This window comes from Cyanistes caeruleus, chromosome 13 (genome assembly GCF_971803275.1).
Source record: "Cyanistes caeruleus chromosome 13, bCyaCae1.hap1.1, whole genome shotgun sequence".
Lineage (NCBI taxonomy): Eukaryota > Metazoa > Chordata > Aves > Passeriformes > Paridae > Cyanistes > Cyanistes caeruleus.
In genome coordinates this window covers 10,303,648-10,329,105 of record NC_141713.1, presented here as the reverse complement: position 1 = coordinate 10,329,105, position 25,458 = coordinate 10,303,648, and the positions used below count along the sequence as shown (strand labels likewise).

At 35.1% G+C, this 25,458-nt stretch overlaps 2 protein-coding genes across 16 annotated transcripts in view; one reads left to right on the top strand and one right to left on the bottom strand.

Moving 5' to 3' along the window:
• Positions 1-25,458, bottom strand: part of LOC147650694 (uncharacterized) — a 74,153-nt gene that overhangs the window by 31,530 nt on the left and 17,165 nt on the right. The window contains exon 4 of one of the 13 annotated variants that reach the window (XR_015276085.1): positions 2,546-6,370. The exons of 10 other annotated variants lie outside the window; for them this stretch is intronic. Coding sequence is in view for 1 of the 3 variants with exons in the window: in XM_086849961.1 (XP_086706087.1) it covers positions 6,368-6,370 (3 nt within the window). In the remaining 2 variants the exon portion in view is untranslated. Of the gene's footprint in view, positions 1-2,545; positions 6,371-25,458 lie in introns of those variants that run through there. 2 more of the 13 variants (XR_015276070.1, XM_086849961.1) reach the window with 2 other exon arrangements.
• Positions 81-25,458, top strand: part of FGF7 (fibroblast growth factor 7) — a 29,513-nt gene continuing 4,135 nt past the window's right edge. Inside the window, exons 1-3 of one of the 3 annotated variants that reach the window (XM_023933978.2) lie at positions 81-664; positions 1,190-1,774; positions 25,354-25,457. In XM_023933978.2, coding sequence (XP_023789746.1) covers positions 1,489-1,774; positions 25,354-25,457 — 390 coding nt within the window. In that variant the 5' untranslated portion in view covers positions 81-664; positions 1,190-1,488. The remainder of the gene's footprint in view (positions 665-1,189; positions 1,775-25,353; position 25,458) is intronic. The other 2 variants (XM_023933979.2, XM_023933980.2) reach the window with 2 other exon arrangements.

Here is a 25,458-nt window from a genome sequence, read left to right as displayed (position 1 = left end):
ATATACCTCATGATCTCTAATGGCTACAGCACACTCTTCTCCACGGTACCTAACAGACCCACGTTCCATATATCCTTCAGAAAGGCACTAAGCAGACTATGAAGCCACCAAACTGCAGAAGAGATTTGAAAGCACACTGAGATAAGCGTGTGAGTACAAAAGAGAAGAGGAGGAATTTTTTAAGGACAGAAAAATACTGACCTAAACCAGACCACAGAAATACTAATTAGTATGTGAAGCAATTCTATCCACGCAGCACAAAATATACGTTTTTAGAAAGAAGATTCTTGGAGATTTAAAGCATAAACTATGTACATAGCTCCCTCTGATGACCATTGGACACGATACAATGCAAGTCTCCTTTTACTTTTGTTCGTGCATTCAACTGACAGCTGACTGGTTAAATTCTAATTGCTTCCAAGTGAGGTCAGCAAAGGTATTTATCGAAAAGGACTGAACAACAGGCTCAACACACACATGCACGCGCACGCATAAGCACATACACACCATCTCTCCAGCGTGTTGATTTATGGAAACAATTATAATTCTGGTGGAGTCTTTCTGAGCTGAGAAAGTTTGTAGCTACAGTAGAGTGTCTCATGTTGCAAAAAGGAGACAACAGAAATGGAGTACTTGGGTATCCAGCTCTTATCAACAGGAACAAGTAAGTTATCTGTCCTTTAAAAGATCATTCAACAGTTTCTACTAGCTAGTAACTTATCTTTATTTCTATATGCTAGATGCTAAAAAAAGAATTAAGAAATATTTATAGAAATACATTGCTACTAATAATCTGAAAAGGGTAGGAATAAAAACACAGGGATAAAGCCATGAGGTCTGTTTTGAAACCTAAAGTAGAGAAAAGTTACATGATAGATTGTGCTAATAGTAAATGTATAGGCATGAAGTAATCAGGAGAATTTTATCATGCATGAGAGTTGAAATGAATCAATAGGAAATTTTTTGAAGGACTTAAAACTGAAGAGAGAACTGTGTTTACAATCAGTGTAAATGTCTGGTTATGTAAAAAGTTGTATGAGCTATATCTATCGTATATGCATTAGCATATTTTTTAAAATGAGCTCAGCATGTCATGTATTTCTGTGTAGTACTTTTCATTAGCATAATGTATCCTTGCATGTTTGTAACAATTAAGCATAACGACTTACACATGCACCTTTTCTCACAGATCTTTTACTTTCAGTGCAAGCAGCAAATTCAAGTAGTAAAGAAGGTCACAACAACAAAGGTTTTTATAACTTGTGTCTTTAAAGGATATTCTGACTGAAGAGATATTTAAGAAGCTCTTCTATTTCGTCATTAACTATTAAGGAATAACGATCAGAATTCTAGAAGAGAGAGCAATCTCATTTAAATGAATCTGTAACTCATAAAGACAGAAGGCAGGTCGGTGACCTAAGAGCAACAGTCTACTTGAGATTTAATTTTCATTATGTTGTTCATGAACACCCAGAACACTGCACTATAATGCACAAATGGATACTGACATGGATCCTGCCAATTTTGCTCTACAGATCATACTTTTACATTATCTTTCTAATGGGCACTATATCTTTAGCTTGCAATGACATGACTCCAGAGCAAATGGCTACAAATGTGAACTGTTCCAGCCCTGAGCGACATACCAGAAGCTATGATTATATGGAAGGGGGGGATGTAAGAGTGAGAAGACTTTTCTGTCGAACTCAGTGGTATATGAGGATTGATAAGCGAGGGAAAGTGAAAGGGACAAGAGAAGCAAACAACAACTACAGTAAGTAATATTTTTGCTTTTCCTAAGTTTTTTGAAATTTACACATCATTGTTTCCTATTTCTTGATTTACCATAACCCCAAAAGAGTTTTGTATCGTGTACTGACCACTGTGTAAAACAAGTTTTCCAATTAATCATACAGCAGGACATTTGCAATTGATTTTGAAATGCGTCATTTTAAATACTACATTGTAGATCTGTTAATGTATTAGTTACAGCTGGGAACTATTAGCAAACAGAGAGCCTATTTTAACAAGTGAACTAAGGTTGTATGTACAAAAATGTATAACCACCAACCTCCTCATAAAATACTCCTGAAACATTAAACCACATTTATATAGTGCACGAACTATCTAAAAGTTTGGTGTGTTTGAGTTAACAATTAAAATATAGCAATACTAGAAAGTTCAATGGAAAGAATTATGTAAACTCTTGCAAAATCTTTCAGATAGTTTGCCAAGCCAGGAACAAAATCTATTATAGCTTCTGCAGTTCATTATTACAATGATCATGATGCTGAAAAAATATTCTCCCTCCTTTCTTCCAAAACCATGACTCATCTAGAGAGAATAGACATACAATATTTTATGAAGCTGTACCAAATACAAATTCTGAGCTGGAAAAAGAATTGTTGTATTAATATGTATTTTTCACACAAATGCCTATATAATCATTTACATTTGAAGACATCAATTTTTATAGTCACTATTTTTGCCACTTTGTCTTTTTTGTTGTTACAAATGTATTGTCTATTTAGAGAAACACGACATCTGCTTGAAAAGATATTACTTTATTAAGATGCAACAGGAAAATACATAGGGTTATACTGCATATTTCAAAACAAAATTATAACAAAAAGGGGCCAGGGACATGCTGGTTTAGTATTTAGAGACAAATAAAAGGACAAATATATTTCCAAGAATGCTGTTTAAAAAAGTTTTAATTTTTTGTATATAACAGTGTGCTTTTTATAACAGCAGCAGCAAAAGAAATCCATAAATCAAACTTCAAGAACTGTTAGTGTGTTTCAGCCTACAGCTGAAGCTGAGTGCTTGTTTTCTATCAGAGCAGCACTTTCGCGTGCTACACGACTGGCTAGTGGGCTTCATAATTTATTTCTTTACCTCTTGACTACATTAAGTGCTTGGCAACTTGTGTGGCTAAAACTGCATTGACTAACGTTACTGTTTCTTTTAAAATTTGTTTCCATATGTCTCCTTTCTTCCTACACTATTACATAGTGAATAACCATATTCCTCTGAAAGACAACACATGGCCAGCAGCCAACTAAATTATTTGGTCCATATTCAAGAAGACTCCCTTGGAGTTTCAGGAGGGCATTGCTACAATAGAGACCCATACAGCTAGTTTTGAACTGAAATGCTGTTCCCATAAAAATCACTGGAAAAATGTTACTGACTGTTGAAACTGATTTTTCTGAATTAATGCAGATAAGTGAATACTCACAGTACCCAATTTTTTTTTTGTTATTATTTACAAACACATTATGACAGCATTTAGAGCTGAGAAATTAATTATACAGAATTGCTTTTTTAGTTCCATGATGCTTAAGTAAAATTTCATTAGCAATTTAGCATTATTTCAAATTCATTAAGAGGTTCTCAGTTCTTTGAAGGATGCCATTCTGCTTAAGCACATTAATGACACCTTTAAACACTCTGTAGTCAGCCCATTAGAGAACACCACATCTTCTTGTGCCAATGATGCAGTCTCTTCAGTCTTCTGAACATTTCATGATAATTTAGTGATGATAACTCACTATTACAGATTGCAGAAAGACAAACTCAAGTCACTAAACCCTTACATTTATACTGCAGTGGAAAAAATAAAACAAAACAATAATTTTTCTGATAAATGCAAAGAGTACGAGGATAAAAACCTAATGAAATGGTAATGGTTATCTGGTAACTGATGTGAACTGTGATGAACTATCTTCAAATTGGCTGAAGTTCGTAGAAGTTCCCACCATCTTAAGTCTAATATTCTAATTTATCTATTGTATATTAAATTGTAACATTCAAATGCTTTTGTTGGACAAGTAGAATAGGAAAATATAGACAAAGAGGACTAGAAAAATGTGAACACTGATAATCTGGATTTTCTGAGAAAGTAAAGAAATTAGTATTGTAGAACTATTATAAGAACACTTTTTGTCATACCCTTAGTTCAACAAAAGATGTAAACAGCCTTTCTGAAAATATGCTTATAGCTCTCTACTAAAATCAATAACCATAAAGAAAATAATATGAGGGAGCAAAAAGCAAAGCAAACAAACAAAAAACCCAGAAAAAATAATGCTCACCTGGACTAGTACACCTTCCCTAAGGAAAAAAAATTACCATTAAAAGTTTAAACAGGCTATTTTTATCCAAGTTCTCTAAAAAGCATAATTTTAAAACCATATAGAAGAAAAGGATGCATGTGTTCCAACATTCTTGTTCCATGATTTCCAGTTCTGAAAGTTAGTAAAAGGTTAATCAAACCTATTTCTTAGGGTGGAATGCCAGAATTTCTACAGTCAAACTAATCAATGGACATTAAAAGTGTTGCTTGTCTCATTTTATCCTAATTTTCCACTTAATAAGGAAAAGGAATTCTTTTCCATTTTGAATTCACCAACTTGTGCTACTAAAATAAAATAAGAAAAAATCATATTTTTACCTGTCATAACTTAGTTTCATAAAGGAAGCTGCCCTGACAGTTTTGTAGATCAAATGAACTACTGTTTTTCAGCCCATGAGGTGTGAAACATGAATATTGTGAAGAACAAACTTCACATTGAGGAAAGTCTGTAGAAGGATAACTTCATCACAACTTTGGCAAATGCCAAAATTCAGAGGTTCTCTTATCAGTTGGGACTATAACAGTGAGAATGTCAAGATGGTGAAGAATTAGGGTCATGGTTTTTTTCAATTTCAAACTTCTCTAGTTACAGAATAAAAAAATATATACACACATATACTATGAAAGTAACAGCACAAATAGTGAAAGTGTTAATATTTCTAAGGTTTTTAGTTAACAGCCACTGTATTAAATGTGTACGGATTCAAATTTCATGACATAACTAAATGCTGAACCAAATCCTCACTCATAAATTTTAAATAATCCGTATTTATCAGTCAATTACTTAAAAAAAAAATTAGAATTTAATTGCTTAATTAAAGAAATACATGTCTGCTGTCTCAGTGCAAGCAAATTGCCAAATCCTGTTTACAACAGTGCTGACCCTGTTAGGTACCAAAGAATATGGTTCTGTGCACATTTCAGAAAGCAGTAGAGCCTTCTGGTGGACATAAAGGTGATAACTCAAGAGTGAACTAATCAAATCAGAGGACAGTGATCTCCACTAAGCAAGGGAAATCACTTTGCACCTGACAGCTTTGCTTTCAATCTGAAAACGAATTGGCAGAGTGAGAACTGAGAATCACCCACAAAAAAACTAAAGCAAGAATTAGGCAGCAGCCAAGAGGTTAAAACCCAGAAAAAACTGTCATTATCCATAAAAAAATTTCTCTTTGACAAAAACTTACTATAACTTGCCGAAGCCCAATTCGCTTTAACAAAATATAAATTCTGCATCTTGTAAAAGAAAATAATCTAAGTGGGCACACAAAACACACAGTTTGAATTCATGACTGTAAAACATGAGATAGACTGAACAGATTTTGGAAATAACAAGGTGATTTGCTAACTCTTAATCTTTGATAGAAAAATAAATCACTCCTTATCACTGTTTACTCCTTCCTTCATTTCAGTTTGTGTTTCAAAATTTTGCCAGATTTACTTAATTTTGTTCGGAAAAAAGGCAGCAAAAATCAGAGTTTGTTTTGACTCTACTCAAGAGGTTTTTTAACTAAGACTAGATGATGCTTTAGGACTTTCCATGCTCTGTTGCCTTTGGAATCTCATTTTAAAGACTTCAAAGGGTCTCTTAGTTACTAGAAAAGCCTTCCCGGAACCTGAATCCTAAGATGTCTGATCCTATCATATTCCATGTGTGCTCTAAACCCGGAAAGTGCCTATTTCCTCTTTTTTTTTTTCAGTGGGCAAGCCCAACAAAAAATATGTAGAGATTGTAGTCTAGTGAGATCTTGATATGAAATGGTTGAAATCTTGATTACAATTTTATCTTGGAGAACTACTTCTATTTTGACTAAAATCCAGCAAGTCAAATTTTTCAGCAATATTAAATGAACTTCAACTCAGTTGTGCTCAAATGTAAACCCTAACTGTTGACAAAATACACTTTATACACATCTTAATGGTTAAATATTCCAACTTGCTTAGAAATCAGAATTACTTCCACTACCATTTTATATATGCTTCTTAGCATATAACAAATGTATGTATGCTGTGTTATTGTATAATTTTTATTTCTGTTGCTTAAATACATATTACATAGAGAGCCAAGCAGAAAATCAGGTATTTCAAGGCAGGTATTGATGGACTAGATTCAGTTAAGGGTTATATGTGCTCCAGAAAAACAGAAAGTCTGTCTCTGCAACTGCATTCTTCGTTTTTCAAGAGGTTGTTGGTTCAACCAACACTTTGGTGCCAGGAGAAGACAAACCTTCACTGAAACATGAAAGGGTTTTTGCATCACGTTGGTACTCTAGTAATCTTTTCAATTATAACAAAAATATTTAATTCAAATGGAAATCTATGCATATTCTCTCAAAACCTACCCCACAACACCAAGGATGACTTTCTCTCTCACAGTAATTAATGAAAACTAATACACCAGATTCCCCTGCTGCCTCTCCAGCTCTGTCTGCCACTGGGGTACCCTCAAGTGTCAGCCAACAGAAAGATCTATGCCTATCCCTCAGCCTACACAGTATCACAAATCCTAGGTTTTCACATTCAACTGCTGATGAGTATGGGTTTTAGCAAAGATGCAGATAACAGAAGCAGCTGCGTTATACTTGTCTCAAAGCTTCTATTGACTTTTTTGGTGAGTGTAGTCTTTGGGGAGGTGAGAAGAAAGCAGGGTGTGAAGCCTTGAATGATTCCAGCAGATTCTGCATTCTCGCGTATCAACATCCAGATCACTGCTCAACTGGCATAGCAATGGAGGGGTGCCACAAACACAATTAAAACTGTTAACAACTTCTGAATTTACCTCCTGAATCTTCACCACCTTGTTTATTCTTAGATAAGCTGAAAAATATGTGTAAAGCCAGACAGTAGCAGTTTACACTCACTTTCTTCTCACTCTCATGAACAAAAATGATTGCATAAGCTCTGTGGGGGAGAAGTCTAATCTCTGGGCTCAGCTCCACAACACCAACAGGGCCATGCCTACCTGGGGGAGCTTCAAAACTGAGCTAACATCAGTCTGAGCAGTGAAAAAAATCTGAATCTATCCACATTGTCCTTACTGATTCCTTTGACCTTGATACACCGTCCTAGTTCAGCTGTGACTCGTCCATTTTTCTGTCTCTCTCAATACTGAAATTTATCAGAAATGAGAAACAGTGCATTTTTATAGAATGATCCATCAAATTTAGCAACCAACTGCAGAAGCAATTACAAGATACATATAAAGATAAATTGTAGCTCCTTTTCCCCTATAGCTTTCCCTACCACATTGTTTACTATTTCTGAATCTTCAAAAAATTCAGTGTTGTATCATTAAGTATGTTATTGCTCCATCCTGCAGAAAATGTGCTGAAGTGGCCCTGACCTGAGACTCAAGAGACTTGAGGCCAGTCCAAACTTGTAAGCAATTTGCTTACAGACTTTGGGAAAATTCTTCAAACTCTCTATGAAACACAATTATTCACCTCTCTGGAAAGAGCTTTAAAAAGTATTAGCAAAAAAACTTCCAAATCACAAAATAATTGTGTGTTAATATTATAAATATTAAATAATTTGATAATAGAACATTAATTGACTAATAGAAAATGAACTAGAAGTCCTGAAGTCAGTAGCTGGACAGAAAAACACAGAGCTCAGATGAATCTTAAAGAAGCAATTTCCATACCGGCAAATAGATTTTGGTATAAAATTTAATTCCTTATACAGTCAGTCTTGCAAAACAAAGCCTAAATCCAGATATTCCCCTACACAGTTCCCAACTTTCTATATTGTTTGAGTATCTGAAAGCGATTGTTTCAGATTTCTAGGATGCTGGAATACAGAACTGAGTTGGCTTTCCTCTCCATCTTCCTTAAAGCTTAGGAAGACCCAAGACATCCTAAACCATATAATTACACTGTTCCACACTACAGGATCTACCGACTACCAGTATATTTTGGAACACATTTCTCATCAAAACAGAGTAAGTTTAGGCAAATGTAGGCTGTTACTCTTCATGGGTGGCACACTGCTTTCGTTGCATAATTGACTGTCTATGACTATATTTGGCAACTGTATTTCAATTGTCTTGTTTGACCTTTGACATTATTTTTAATTCTGGATATGAAAGAAAGATCAAGTTAGCCTTCTGGTGTATACAATTTAGAAACATTATTAATAAAAAGTTAATAGTGAAAATTTTTATGGCAGTAACATAATAGAGGTTAACAATCATAGCACGGAAATGTCACACTTTAAAACTTTCATAACACATGACATCATTTATTCAAATGGAAAAAATTCTTTGTAACAATTGGTGTTGAAAAGTTAGAAGTGGATATTCAAGATGTGGCCCACAACTTCATGAAAACACACCAAAGAAGCAATAAAAATACCAATGCAATCAATAGGCTCTTTTGACTATTATTTAGCTTTTAAAACAAAGAACAAAGCAGGATGAAGTTATTAAAGGGTCTAGATACTCTGTTCAAAACACTGAAATCTTCCTTCTCTGTCCAGTTTATCAAAATTAAGCTCAGTCAGAATACAGATAGACTCAAAACTATAAATGAAAACAGCAAACACGACCATTTCATGGCATTAATAACCACGGTGACTTCAACAGTGATCAACGCACACCACTCATCTCCATCTCTTCAATAATGACACTTTTTCAATACTCCCATAACCTGGGGGATTTGTGTTTGGTTTTTTTAATGTATTTCCTAGCATTAGTACTTCCATTTTTGGTAAGCTGGCTTGCTTCCTTTTAAATGTGTCAACAGACACTGGGAGGTGCTATAGACTATAAAAAGAAGGTGATCAGACTTGTCCTTGGCTATTTTGATACCTTGAAATTTCAATATTTGTCTAACTAGAAGGTAATGCATTACAAAGCAGAAAAAATACCCCCAACTAAAAGTTAAAAAGAACCATATTTTCCTTAACAACCTGTGCTAATTTTATATGTTTTGTTATGACCTTTAAATGTCACATGGGATTTCATATCTCAATCAAAAGTAAATGTTTACAGAAAAAAAATAGATAACTTTATGATTGTTAAACACAGAAATTCTTTTAGATGAACATACATATTATCTAGAGCTGAAAAAGAGTACGGGGAAAAAATAACCACAATCAACATCAAATTTGGAAAAGGCTGTATGTGAAACCATGCTGCAGTCCTGAGCTGCTCAGGTGAACTGGTGCCGTTGTTCAGTGTCTGCTTGTGTGGAATGCAGTGGCAAACGTGGAGTTTTACATGCCAGGTGTGTGGAAATGCTCACTGCAAGAGCTTGATGGCTTCTTGTATAACACATTCACAACATTATATGGTGATGATAGACTTGCCCTTTGAGTCTACATGAACTCTAAGGGTGGCAATGTTCAGGCTCTCTAGCTAGTCACCAATCAGATGGATTTGGGAGAAAATTATCTAGTCAAGGGAAGAAGGCAGAAAAAAGTGGAGTGATTCCATCCAGTGTTTGTGTAGCTCCTTGTGAAAACAAGAGTTGCACTCTCTGACAGAAACTCTGAAGTAAACCAGAAAGGATAACTGAATCCTGGAGAGTGCAGTCAGTACTAAACACAATAGGAAACTGCAACTTTCACCAGCTCTCAAAAGCAACTTCAACTCCACCATGCTAATTTATTTCCTTTGGAATAGCCCAGGCAGCTTGGGGACTGCACATAATGTGCAAGATGATACATAGAAATCCAAGCAGTTTTGAGTGCTTATTAGTGACACTTTACAAGGATTCAGGGAACTAGCTATGTAAATCCAGCACTGAGTGATTCAAATAATGAAACTTGCTTGATAGAGTTGCCTTACAACAAGAGAGATTTATTTTGTGGGAAAGACCAGCACAAGATCTCCCTCAGCAGCAGCCCTTTATGTTTGCTTGTGAGAAAACTGCACCTGAGAAGTCCTGAAGCCATCTCAGCCATGTTGCTGACATGACTGCTACAGCAGAATACTATCTTTACGTAAGGACAGGGACAAATACCTGTGCTCAAAGTGAGATTCATCCCAACTGAATTCCACACACAGCAGTAGTGCCTGCATTAGTTCAGCACTATCTTAGCAATACCATACTGGAACACAGCACAAAAAGAAACCTCTGCCATGTACAAAGCACATCTCTGACCACATCTGAACTGCAAACGTGACAGACAGCACTCTGCCTACAAACATTGCTACTGATCAAAAGCAAAATTGTATACAAGTACTTTCAAACTAACTGGTGACAAAAAGGCACTCTTCCTGTTTAAATAAGCTTCACTCTTCTAACCAAACTTCTTACGGTTTTTTACTGAGCATGGAGATTCTGCTCAGTATTTCCAACAAAGACTGGAAACCAAAACCAAACAAAAAGGTACATAATTCCCAGGGCAAGCAAGTTCTTTAGAGCACTGTAAAACACTGCATACCAGTCAGACAAAAGAAAGAAACTTCTTTAAGCCCAAATTATGATTCCAAAAAGACAATTCATCCACTCAGGAAATTAAATACCACCTACCACATCAGGGAAGGGACAACATATGACCTGTGGAGAAAACCCTAGCAGGAAATGGATGGAGAGCCTCTTCCCTGTAAGGAATCCTCCTCTCCTAACTACTGGCCAGCTACAAGGGCCTGGATCTGCCCTTCTTCTTCTCATTAGTATGTAATCAGGTATACAGGTACTTTGAGTCTCTTGCTCTGTTTTGCCTCCTGACAGCCCATGAGTACTGGCACTGTTTCACAGAGTTGAGCATTCTCTCTGAACATTTGCTTCAGCAGCCAGGGAAGTTTTCTTATTGAGGCTGTGAAAGACAGTCTGGCATGTTCTCCTACCTTACTAATGGTGCAAGAGCAACATATTTGGGTGAATTTGTGTTGGACTTTGCAGTGGTTATTTATTAGTTCAAAGGAAATCAAATGTTACCTCAATTTTGAGAGTAGCCTAAGGAGAGTCCACTCAAATTATAAAGTAAATGGCAAGAGTCCTAGGCCATTTATACTTGTCCCTTTAAATGCCTTTTTAGTTGAGCAATGAAAATAACACAGCTATTAATATAACTAAGCTTTTAGATTATTATATACCAATTTCAATCAGAATGTTTATATTAGGAAACTGGCGCTCACCCTCCTTTACCAAATATCAAACTAAAATTACTTAGCATGCCTTCATTTCTGATTGCACCCTTATGTGACTTGGGAAATTCAGTCTATATTACTGAAGAGAACTATCATGCAACTAAACTAAAGAAAAAAAAATTACCACATCTTTCTAGGAAACTATTACCACATATTTCGCAGAAATCATGCTCTGTTGATTTTTTAGCTAAGTAATCCAGTGTTTTGAATTTGAATTCCTCTAATTTAGTCATAGTCTTCTAGGACACATTCTGATGAAAACTTCTGAAATGGCACTTTCATCCAGAGGGAATACTGGAAGAAAACCAGTCTATACCAAAACCATAAAACTATCATTAGACCAAATGCAGAATTTTTCAAATTATTCATAGCATCTAAGGTAAACCCCCTCTAATTTAGTTTGGTGATGAACAGCCTAATTCTGATCCAGGGAGATGATTTAAGAGAAACTGATGAGTAACAATGGCTATAACATTTAAGCAGAAAATGATCTAGTAATAAAAGATATACTTACCATAATTACAGTGAGAAATTCTTGGAGAATTACTCAGAACTGTTCAACATTTGAAATGGAATACACTCCTATGTTTGTAAAAACAAGACTTTTCATCTTAGATAACAAAATATTCCATAAACACAAATAGGTATCTTCACACTGTCCTTTTTACATAGGATTTGTAGACAACCCAGAGACAGTTCTCTAATAGGGCTAACAAGTACTCAAGGGACACTTCAAGTTACCTTAAAAAAGGGTAATAATTAAGCCTAGACCCCACAACATATATATGGTGCTTACATTTCTACATCTCTTTAGGTGGTACCTACAAAAATATGCAAGTTGCCACTGTTATGTAACTGTGTGAGACAAAAATAACAAAACCTGTGTTTTCTGACTTTGTCCTAATCATTTGTAAGTGATAATCTTGTATACATTAGATACAGATATTTTTCTCCTGCTAGGGCTCAATTAAAATCATGACTGCCATTACAATTTTTTTTTCCTTTTTTTCCTCTTTACATCGCTGTTCACCGTTTTCTGTCTGTGATACAATTTTGTTTAGGGTATCCTTATTCATCTATGAGAAAATTGAATAAATATTAGTTTTCTACAAATCATTTTCACAATGGATTACCCAGATTCCAAAATGCAGGTGATCACCTCTTTTAAGGAGATGTAGGAAAATGAAGAATTTTTCTGTCTGTATACAGCACTGTAAATATTGAAGATTTTGGATCACATTTTATTATATTGTCTTGTTCATACTTCAACAATGCAGTTCTGGGTGTTTTCAGATGAACTGAGCTTAGAAAGGACAATTGTTTGTTATAGCGCTTGTTTCCCGAGTTTACCCTCCGACACCAGACCCGTCACAGCAGGATGGTTCCTTTGTTTTCCTCTTAAGAGCTATCTGGCAGCTGCACCCCAAACTAGCCTCTGTCAGTGGATTCCTAAAGAATTCCACACACATCATCTCTTGTAATCACATGTGCTGCAATCTACATCACAGGTGGTATTGTACAAAAAAGTTGGATTTGAACCCTGTCAGACTGTGCCATATTTGTTTCATTAACATCGATTTCTATGTGAAAAAAAAACAATTCCCTCTCTGTGTGCATGGTATTTGATTGAAATAAATTCTCAGCAACACAGAGATGTAATCAGCATAAGAAAGTAATTGCCAAGAAGTACAGCATTAGCTCTTTCCAACAAAAAGTCAAAATATGGCTTTTCTATTCATACTGACTTAGGGATGAACTATGAAATATAGGGAATGATAGGGAAAACTATCACTGATGGTCAAAATAGTTACTGTTGAAACTAAAGAATATTGCACAGCTGTGGAGGAGTTAAGTTACTGACTAGTGGAAAAGCTATCTAACCCTGTGATTCATTAGGAAAAGTTTGCTCAAGAGTTGAAAGACCCATATTAGGAAAGACACAAATACATGCCATTTGTAAAAGTCTGGCTCTACTGAAATCAGTAAAAGTTTTGTTACTGATTCCTATCCATGGCTGAGTAGCTTATTTAAAAATATGGCAAATAGTTACTATTGCCCCTGCAAATCCATGTGCTTTTACTTTAAGATACCGTTTCATAACACGGGTAATAAATACTGGGCACAAAGAAAAATGAAATTCCTGTTCCACTATTAATCTCTTCCTCACTTTCAAGTCAGAATGACTTCTCTATCTTACCAATATCTGTGTAGGAGTAATATACCAAATATATCAGAATACACCCAATTTAGGATACTCAACTCAAAAAACAGTTAGCTACAACTTTTCAAATATATGTGCAAATTTGTATTTATATTTGAAAAATATAACTGGAAGTTTATTCCAGGTTTTTCTGACCTATATTAAAACCACAGATTCATATTTTTATAATGACTAAAAACTGATAGCGTTATTTATAGTGAATATATGTTCAATAGTAGAAGTAGAATCTCCTTTTGTAAATTTTCCTACCGTAGAACATTTGCATTTACATATGAATCAAGAATATATTGATACTCGTGGGGGAATTAAGGTGGCACAAAAAGATGAAGTTAATAACAGCAGAATTACTTTGTTTCATTTTGTGTGGTAAGAAACAGTCATCATCTCAGTAAACTTGGGTAGCATTTTCCCAGCTCTTAGCTGCAATACAGCTGAATTCACAGATATTCTATGCAAAGACAGAAAAGGTTTCTTCACCACTTTAAGTGCTTGGAATAGCCATAATTGTTTCAGTCAGAGCAAAAACCATAGCAAATCCTTTACTAAGAACAGGTTTTCTTTATACATTTTAGAACATATCACTACGGACAAGCCCTGTGCTCTTTTAAATGTACACTCTTCATGGCAGTTCAAAAATTTCCTGCTAAGTTCAATGTTATGGAGCCACTATTCTTTTATGTTGCAAACACTAGGAGAGAATACTGCCATAAGGAGTAGAAATTATTATAAATACAATGCAGACTCAAAAAAGGCTGTCAAACTGAGTCTGCCAATCACAGAATTATGCAAGCTTAATGCAAATCCACCACAAAATAAAAATATAAGAGCTGCAAACCCTTTATTTTCATGCAGAGTCTGCTACCCAGTCCAGATTTTTATAATAAAACCCCACTGAGTCATCTAACTTTATAAACCTATGGAAAAAATCTCATTTCACTCTGCTTCCTTAAAACGAATATTTTATTCTTCCCTGCTTGAACAAGGTCCTTGTTCAAGCCCATTACTGAAATGAATGTTTTCAAATATCTACAACTCACAGACCAGCTGCTTCCCAGATTTTAAAGGGGTCCATATATTCTGCTACAGGTTGATTATGTAGTACTTCTATGGAGCTCATCAAAATTTCATGACACTACCACATACAAGAAAAAAGCAGAAAAAATTGAAAAGTGGAACATTCTCAAAGGCCCCTGACTGAAGCTGTTCTCTAATGCTTGAGTGGCATGAAATTTGCCATTTGTTTCAAGGTCAAGAGAAAAGTATGTCTTTACACTTATGCCAATGCACTGCACTGCTGTCTATCAAACAGGTTGGTTGATTATTGTCAGAGATGGAAATTTGGAATTCTACCAATATAACAATATGGATCCCAGAATGGATCTGAATTTAAGTTAGTAAATCCTTTAACAGATTGGTCACAGATATCTTTATTATAAACAGTCACTGTATAGTGATACAGCAGTACCTGTGCCCTTTGAAAGCCAAGAAAATGAAGTACTGCAGTTTACAGGCACAGGAGAGCACACATCCTTCCTTAGGCAGCTCAGGGCCACAAGAAAATTTCCTTAGTTAAAAGGAAAGGTAAAGGTAAGGAAAAGGCAAGGCAAAGGCAAAGGCAAAGGCAAAGGCAAAGGCAAAGGCAAAGGCAAAGGCAAAGGCAAAGGCAAAGGCAAAGGCAAAGGCAAAGGCAAAGGCAAAGGCAAAGGCAAAGGCAAAGGCAGTGAAGCGGTTTATACCATATTTTACCTACTCCTCAGATTAATGGAGAGAATACTTTGTGTAGGGTTCTTGGTGATAACACAGAGGAACAGTGGATAAGAAAACAAGGCAGCTTTCTAACTTCATAGTTGGTTCCCTCTAAATATCTTTAGCTAATATAAACTGATAATTGAATTAAAATAAATAAAACTGCACTGATTCACACATGGGATACAAAAATTAGAACAAAAGCAATGGGAAACTGGATTGTGTAGAACTAACAATATACTAAAAAAGTGTTAATTAAAATTAATTAAAACATTTAAAGAAATATAATATAATTTGGCTAATCCTATGCCCTATTGATTGTTCTATACTTATTACTTAGTCTATTGCTTTTTCACATTACTATGACTGATAACTTTTCATAATGTAACATCATACTATTCTATCACGACACAGTGGAATGTGAGTTCTGGAGCTCTGATTTCTACTTTCAGGGTAACAAGTAACTGTCACTGAAAAGTGAGGCCACTACTCCTATTTAATGCAAAAAAAAGCAAAGCACAGAAAGGCTGTGGACTCTAGAAAATAGAAAATGTTTACATTATTCTAGTTGGAAGAGTTTTCTCACTGACTTCCTGATATTACGCACATGGACAAAAAGTAAGAGTGTGCATGGATATTGTTATCACCAGACTCAAGATGGTTAATACCTGATTTCCTCTACATCCTGGCATTTGCAGTCAAAACTGAAAGGAAGTCCAGATTTTCCAACTGGTCAATTGAGCTAAATTTAAAAATCACATAAATAAATACAGAACAAAAGAGAAGCATGGCTGCAGGTCTTAGTCTATTTGATCTGGTAATAGCAATGGGTCCTGTAGCAGGGGAACAATTTTCTCTGCTGATGCTGATGCTGCTGTTTTCCTCAGTTTTGGTAAAGAATTGTAAAGAGAGATAACTGAAGAGAACCACTGGATGACATTTACAAATATCTGGTCATGTAAACACAGGTTTCAAAGTGCTGCCTGTGTGTAATGGCAAATTCTCTACTGATATCCCTATAGTCAGGCTTCCAGTCAGGCTTAAATTTTAGCCTGGTAAAAACAGTATGTAATTAGAAGGAAATTAATTACTTTAGAAGGACTGACCAAGCTATTTGAAAAAACAACAATGGTAGGATAATTGACGCACATTTTGATCCATGTACTGAGTAAGATAGGAGAAACATCTGCTACAAAATCCTAATTTATTTATCAGAACTTAAATAGATTATTAGATTGGTTTTGATTTTTAGGGTGGTTTTAATTTTCACTTTCTATTAGTTTATAATTTAGTCTCTGGTCTTACACAGATTTTGAAAGTTCAGCTAAATCTAAATTATTTGTCAGCAGCAAACCAGAACAATTTGAGAGGCCATACATATAAATATATGTCCAGTAGTGTTTTGAAAGCAGGAGTGAGCCAGCTGGTTTCTATCAATTCCCACTCTGTGAGACAGCAAGGGGTTAGTAAGACTTTCTTAGCAGCTTCTTGCATTTTGTTCCTTGGAAGAAATTATGTAGTGCCTGCTCGTGTTCTTCTAGACACTGTAATTGATATATTCAGATATCCAGCTTCAGCTCTTCCTGCACAAAATAGCAGATTTGATCTGGAAATGGAACTAAAATCTCCTCAGTTGGGTAGTGCTTGCCCTACATTTTACATAACTACTGAGAGTGGGAAAATATGTCTCTCTTCAATAGGGATTGCAGTGTTCATGACTGAAATGAGCTTTTAACTATGTGAAACAAAATTTTACTGTCTAAAGTTTCAAACCATTTAAAACTCTTTGCTTTTATGCCACAGGCCCCTAAGGATACCTTCAAGCTCTGGAATACTGCAGCCACCTCCATTCTCATGCAACCACTTTCTGAATTTTCCTTATTTTAAGTAATTTGGGTTATTACCTACTTCTGGGACCATTTTCACTGTTAGAATGTGTTGTACTATATATATGTAACTGATAACACATTGCAGAATGTCATTATGATCAATCTATGGGTGTTTACTTTTAGTGATTTGTCTCAATGATAATTTTAAGTTATCCTCAAAGAACGCAGGAAGGCAGTTCTTAGATTCAGTTTGTCCCCAGAATATGGCTCTGCTCCTCTTCTCAAGCCTGTTTCTGGAATCAGAAAAACTGCCACAGGAACAGCTGGAGACAGGACAATACACAGAACAAAACAGCAAGGCCCTGAGCTCGGGGAGTATTTCATACAAAAAGAGCAGAGTCTATGTTGGATTTATTTTTGTCCCATTTAGCTGAATAAATCCAGTACCCCTTGCCACATTATACTGAGGCTGATTTTGCCTGCAGCCAGTTCATACAGGTGATATAGAGGAAATGCACCTGGATTTAATGTTCCTCAATTCAGAGAATGAAATACTTGTACATGGGAAAGGCACGTTAACACGCACTCCTTTGTTCTTAGAACAACAGAAAAAAAAGTCTTACACAGAAATGACATGACTAATTTTATGCCAACTGTGATCACTAACTCAGGAAAGGGGAAAGGAGCAAACACAGCTCCTTACCGGAGGAAAACAAAACATAGCATAGCAACAAAATTTTTTTAAAAAAGACAAAGTAATCTATTTAAAGACTTTTGCATTATGGAAGAATTTGAAAAACAGGAGGCTGTGGTCTTATATGGAATTTTCCAAGTTCAGATAATCAAAATAGCTGTAGACACTGAAAATGAATTTGGGAAATTTTGCAGCTATAGTTGGATATATCTTATTTTGCTATGAAAAGCTAAAAAAAAACCATTTTACATTTACTTTTGGTATTTTGAGGCTACATTCTGGAAGTCTGCAAAGCTAGAAAACATCATTTATTCTAGTAAAATTGGCATGAAATATTTAAATACTAGAAATAGCCTTCATCTGAGCTGTAGGGAAAGCATTTGCTGTACAAGTTCAGCTCTAAACTATTAAATCATTAATTTTATTACTGCTTGGAAACAATTACATTTTGTAAACAGTCATTCCACTCTTTTTTTCCATTTTTCATATCAGTAAATTATTAATGCTGTAATAAGAGAGCACTTTTTCAGACTGAGGATTAAGACTTGGATTTTACATGACACTATTAATTCTAAAAAATAATATTATTCTTCATTATAACCATATGTTTAGCTTCAGGGCAGTTTTTATTGGAGGGAAATGTAGTTTCCTGCAAAAATGAGAAATGACTACATGCTGTCTAAGAGGCTGATCAAGAAAATATTTATATAAAGCAGTGGAGATCAGCAAACTACAGGCTTCTAATAAGTTTAATGAGACATTCCCAAGAGAAAGACTGCCTGGGGCAGCATGTTATTCAGTTGTTACTATGTACTGCTATTCACAAGTCACACCTCTAAACTGAAGAGCTCCATAACTTTGCAATCTACTTCAGCGAAAAATGTCACACCCTTCGGGTTCTGAAGATCAAATCAAGAGAAATATTGGAAATTGAGTGATCTGAATAGCTAATGTTCAAAAGAGACATACACAGAAGGCTGCAATTTAGTCAGAACATTCTACACCAATTCTTACTATGTCACAATTTTCAATGAAGAATGAAGCATTTGATTTTAAAAATTATCTCCTATCTCACCAAAATAAACACAGAATTAATACAAAACTGAGGCAAAACAGGTTGTACAATAAGGAAAAATACTTGAAAATTTTAAGGTATTTCTCTTTAGCAATTATTGCAATAGGATCACTGAAATTCTCACTACGGTAATTAGGGGAGGTAAACTTTACAGTCAGTGTTATAAACTGATGAGCACTGCATTATAGTTATTAATTCACTTTGAAAAATGACTAAAAGTAGGTATTATGGATTTTAATGTTTCCCACTGCAGGGATGGGTTAAATTTAAAGTGAAAAGGGCAGTGTATTTCCAAACATCAGTCTGGGAGTTCAAACCACACTCTTCACTTCACACTATAGGATCAGCCATACATGGTTGGAAGGGCAGATTACATATTCGATGATGCATAAGAAACTGTGTAAATACTTTGAACAATGCAGACTTAAGAGTGGAACTTGGCTTACCCCTTCCTTTTCTGTCAAAAAGGTAAACACCCACAAGTCCAAGTACACATGCAAAGAACAGATCTTGTAAGTAAAATAACAGCATTTCTAAAAAATCATTTTAGTTCCCTTTTCTATCTTCCCTTTTATATTTGGTGCTTATCTTGCCTTTTTTATACTGTTTTTACGGAGTTATCAAGTGAGCAGTTTCTTTCATAAACCTTGACATGGCTCATCTTCCCTAACTAACTTACCTGTCAGCTGTTGAGTATCACCAGGACAATGGTTTATGATAAAATTGTTGCATCTAGCAATTCATGTATCAATTAGTTTGTATGACTGGAAAACAGTGGAGAAATTTATGGATAAGGTAATGTCAAATAAAGAAAATTTTAAATGAAAATCTAATGGACTATAAAAGATATTTTAATGGACTTCTGTTTAGCACTTAGTTGATTTTATTACAGTATGCCTCCTGGTTTTGTGTCCAATGAATTAGAAAAGGGTAATTAAACATCAGCTACTTATGCTTAATCTAATGTTCTGTAAATGGACAAAACCTTGTAAGCAAATTTTGCTTCTCGAGGATGCTGAACAATGTGCTGCATCAAGTCCTCCAGGAATACCTCTCTATTGTTAATCACGTTTCAGCACACAACTGCAATTTTTCCTGCTTGGAAATTACAGACAGGACAAACCCAGGAATTTTGAGTGCTTTGAGTATTTCTCCATGATATCCAGATGTCTGGCACCTCACTGAAGCAGTAGCTTCAAGTGTTCTAAAAATCCTCGACAGGTCCATTATTTCTGTGGAGATCATTTTTACAGCCATATTCATATTTGAAGTTCTTCAGAGAGTCTACACATGCACAGCAAATGCATGCACAGATACTGCAAGAAGCCCCTGAAGAACTTTTTTAGCCTTCTATGCTGTAAACAACAACATATATGTGTTTATAACATAAATCAAAATTCTGAGTATCACAAGGAGAAGACAGAAGAAAGTAATAGTGAATGTATGTACCAATTTTTTTTCTGTTAATTAATTGTTCATTAAAATCATATCCACAGAAAGAAAATTCCTGGGGTAGAGAAATTCCATGCTTTGAAAGGCATTATAAATATACCTGTACATTTATTTCTACTTAAAAAACTTATGAAGAGGAGTTCTAGGACAAACCATCTAGGAAACTCCTTCATTCTTTTGCTAAGGAAAGTACTCAATACAAATGCAAATTCTACTTTCTATGAATTTTAATTTAATAATAGGGAAAGGTGAAAATTAAGTCATATTACAAAATATCTTAAATCAATACCTTTATTTGCAGTATTTTTTTTATTGTTAGTTTTTATATAAGAGAGAGAATGAGCACACAAATTGTTTTACCTAAAAATTAACTTCAAGATGCATCCATTTAAAAATATTGACTCAAAATAACTTAAACTGCACAAATACTTTGCAATGTAGACACTGTATTTAAAAAAAAAAAAAAAAAGAGGAAAGTATTTCCTGAAACAAATGACGTTCAGAACTGTAAATAAAAGTATTCATTTCATTGATAAGACTTTTCTGGAAAAACATTTAAGTGTAATTCACCAGCTAATGAATGTATTTACTGTGCTGGTTTACCAAATGCACACACATACCAATAACATTAAGAAAGTTTTCCAAGACTGACCATCATGAATAGTATTTTCTGGCTTTAAGAGGCACAAACATTAACTTATTAAGTGCCAGAACAAAAGAACAAATTACATAATATATCATCAAACAGTGTCTTCTAAGCAAAGGAGACAATTTTCCTTGGCCTTGAATCATTTACAAAGGTAATTTGAATTCATATGTATGTGCTCCAAATTCAATTAATGAGAAACACAAGTTAGTGAAATTTAGAACTTATATTTTGTTTTGACTCATTTTCCATCCAAGTCTTTTCTGCTCCTCTGTCTCTATTTAAGATTTCACATACTTCACTTTTAAAGACAATTCTGCTGAAGAAAGTGTGTTTCACAAACACATTCCTCACAAGTGCTGAACTGTCAGTGCCAGTCTCCCTACTCCTAAAAATCAGCAACAGACTGTCTTTTTTCAACTTCACTGCACAGAGAGCCACAAGAAAGAAAGTGCTGTACACATCATATGTGCTCTCACAACACATGTACCTGGCAGAACAGAAAAGTACCGGGATGAAATTGCTGTCAACTTTCTGAAAAATGTAACTGATGTCAAAATGTCTCTTTGAATCAATGTCTACATAAACTGTGCTTCTGGCAAGCTGAGGAGCAGTGACCAGCAACCTTATGTGATAGACAGAGGGGATACCTGCAACATAGGAACTGTCTGGAAATAGAGCCAGCTGATGAGGGACTAAACACAATATGTGCTTCACAGAATCCTCCTGAACAATCCTGGCACACTGGGGCAGTCCCCTGGCATGTGAAAAGAGATCTCCTTCTGTGGTTCTGCTGCCCTTCTGCTTCCAAAAGCCTGCCAGGGTTTATACCTGCCTGTGGGATCTTCAGGCACGAGCAGCACTTACTGGTTTCCTTACAGCTCTCAGGAGCCAGAGCTGCAATTGATCTTTCAGCCTCTTAGCTGATAAATGATTAAAGAGAAATGCCCTGAGTTTGCTAAATCACAAGGCTCTTGCTACTTAGTTAGAGACAAGATACTGTTAACTAAGGATATTATGGGCAAGCACAAAGAAACTGCCTATTCAACTATGCCTACATACTGATGGAAAATAATATAGTCTGCAAACAGATGGTGTAGCAATAAAAGCAGATTTGTTTTAACAAATACAACGTCAGTGTGCTGTAAAAGCAAAAAGAAGTCTAACAAATAAAAGGAAGATGAAAATTTTGATTTGAAAATATTAACCAAATCAGAAAAAACACTTAATATCAGGTGATAAAAAAAAAATTATCAAGTAACACTTGCCAGGAACAAATCATTTTAAGTGACAATGCTCCAATTTATATCAATGATATAATTAAATGTCCATTTTTCTACCCAAATTTCCAGCCTGAGGTACTGTCCTGTCATTCAGGCTACTGTTATGGAATAATTCTAGACATAAAAGTGTCTGGTTTTGAGCAACTGCCATTCTAGGCCAGAATGCCAGGAACCTCACCTCATTTATGACATAAATTTTCTCCAAAACATGATACTTCACCCACTAAAACTGTTGTGTCAATCTAAAAGCTTGTTTTGTTTCTTTTCTACTTTTTTTTTTTTTTTTTTCTCTACTGGATATCAACAGTGTGTTATTTAATTTGCAGCAATGGGTTCCGAAGACTGCTGCCACCATCCATAGGCATCTTTTCTGAAGAGAAACTATAGCTCATTTCTGCTGAGTGTATTTTACATACACCAGAGGAATTTCAGCTCTGCAGGAAACTTCATTCACTCCAGGAATTTTAAGCTACATTTGATACACTGACCATATAACCATATAAAATTGTTTGGAATTTCATGCTGATTTTATAGAAAGTACAGTTGTTTTCAATTTTGGATGCCCATCTCTAGGTTGTTTTGTTTTTTTCTTTTCCTGGCTTCAATCTGATTTCTTACCCAGTTACTTAGTGGTATATTCAAATCTTCTCTTAAATCTCTTCAAAACTTCTCTGGGGATGCTTTAGATAAAGCAACTGAAGAACATAGTTTACATTTTAATTTTTAAATCAAGTATACTTGAGACCTTTTTGCAGCTTGGCCTTCTGAATTTCTCCTCATCAGCATCTTATTAATTTAAGCATGCCTTTAAAGTAATTTTGGTTATTAGAGTATGAAAAGAGTATCTCAATTAAACAATCTATGTATAAGAATTTTCTCTTTCCCATCCTAGCTTGGTGACTTTTTTCTTTTCATGAATAGATATTGAAAGGATTAAACCCCTTTACTTCAAAAGGAAGCATGTAAGAATAGATCTGCTCATTTAAGACAAGCAAAGATATTGCTGTCTCAACTGTGAATAAAGTAGAAAAACAAGTACCCCAAACCAAAATAAAGTAACTCCAACAAGCTAGTATGAATGTCACAATCTACTTCAGGAAAAAAGAAAACACTAAAAAAAAATGTAAAAATTGTAACAGGAATAATATTGCTTTGGACAAAACCTTTTGGCATTTCCTTTTTTTAAGTAGTAAGATTTCTCACTACTGTAACTTCAGCCAACATCAGCTTACTCAAGGAAATCTCAATTTCTATTAGCATGAATTCTTTCAAAAAGCAATTTTGAATCTTTCATTTTTTAAAACTCTGTATAAATAGAAAACTCAAACATAGGTTTTTTTAAAAAACTCTCCTTAAGTTAATTGCCAGCAGAGGCAAAAGAACAAATGGATATAAGCTGTCACTGAAGAAATGCAGATTGCAAATTACTACGAAGTCTCAAGCCATTAAAATAAATCAAACTCTGGAACAGCCTTCGGCAGAAACACTGGGGGCAAAGAAATAACAACTCCAATTTAGTATTGGCAAAGTTTATGAAAAGAGAATTATCTGATGCAATTCCCAGGCTAGCAGAGCAGTGGACTTGATGACCCAGAGATCCCTTCCACTGTTATGTTCTTTGTTGGGCTAAATGCAGATGTTCATCTGTTTTTTAGCCTCACTGTGGTTTTTCTAAAGTGAAATTTAAATGAAAGTTAACATAATTTTTGTAAGTTTCGGTTACAAATTGCCCTTTGTTAGAACTATTGCTAAGCCTGCAGCAGAATGGAACTTGTCAAAGAATTCTAAAAGCTTTACTTAAAAAAAAGCTGGCTTAGCATTATAGGGGAGTAGAGAAGAATAAATGCTCTGACTTCAATGCCCAGCACTGCATACACCATGAGAAGAAGGAACTGATGTGCTAAAGAAAATAGGAAGAAAACAATATCCATATGTGCTAGGACTGATACATCAGTAACATGAAGGAGAAAAGCAAAACAGAATACAAAAGAAAGGAAAGGACAAGAGGATACAAAAAAGTATAGGGAAGGAGAAATATCACAGATATTTAGTGTCTTTCTTAAAAACTTAACAAACGAAAACCTATTACCATATGGCTGTGAAAAGTAAATGCCAACTTGAAAGGGAAAAAAAGGAAATATTTTGTTAAAGAGGAAATTCAGGTGATAATCTAACGCATGCCTCTCTCCCGCTCCCCTCACTTGTCTCCCCCATGCTAAGCTCTTGCGATTTGCCTCGAGTTGGCTGCCTTTGAAAGACCCCGTTTTGGAGAAGGAGTCACAGTGCAGTTGCTATGGCAGAGTTCTGCCAGTGACTCAATATTGAAAGAAATAGCTCAAACTCAGATGTATAACTCTAAACTATTGCTTAAGATAACATTAATAATATTTAAGCTTGAAAATAACCTGGTGTTCCTTAATAACTTACATAATCCTCCTGCCTTCATTTTTTTTTAATTAAGAAAAGAATATTTTTTATGCTGCAGGTAACTTGAATGTATCACAGGGACTACAGAAACTACTGCTGATATGTATCAGTGAGATGAAAATAAAGCAGTTTATAGAAAACAACACTAAATGTTTTCTGGTTTTGAAGAAATAAGCTTTCAGGCCAGCCTTTAATGATTTTCAAATACACGTATCTTTACAGCTCCGATCAGTCATAAAAGCACACAAAGGTCAAGCAAATACTTTATCTTATTTAAGATACTGTGGTCTGTTTTGTATCACTCGCAAGTTCTAAGGTTTACACTCTTTCAAGGGGATGATACTGCTACACAGGACTTCAAAACAAAGGCTTTACACAAATTCTGTGAACCTTGAAGGCTAACTACGTATTCCAAATGAAACACTGCTCCTGATAAATTCTCAGCTACATCGATTCTCTGAGAATAGATAAATTACTTATACTGACATCACAACTTCAGTATATACTTAAAAATTACCATCATACAATTTTAAAGCGGCTCTATGCAGACATGAACACACAGAGGGAATTTTTCAAGTCTAGCCCTTTCTTCATATAAATACACATAATCTTTCTTTTTTCCATAAATGATTGCTGCAGATTTTCAACAAACATGGAAATATTACAGAATATTAGTTCAACTAAACCTTCTAAGTTATCTGGAGAACAACCAACCATTTTACAGCCCTTACTGTGTACCTTTGCAGGTATTCTAGAAATCCGAACGGTGGCAGTTGGAATAGTGGCAATCAAAGGAGTGGAAAGTGAATACTTTCTGGCAATGAACAAGTCAGGACGACTCTATGGAAAGG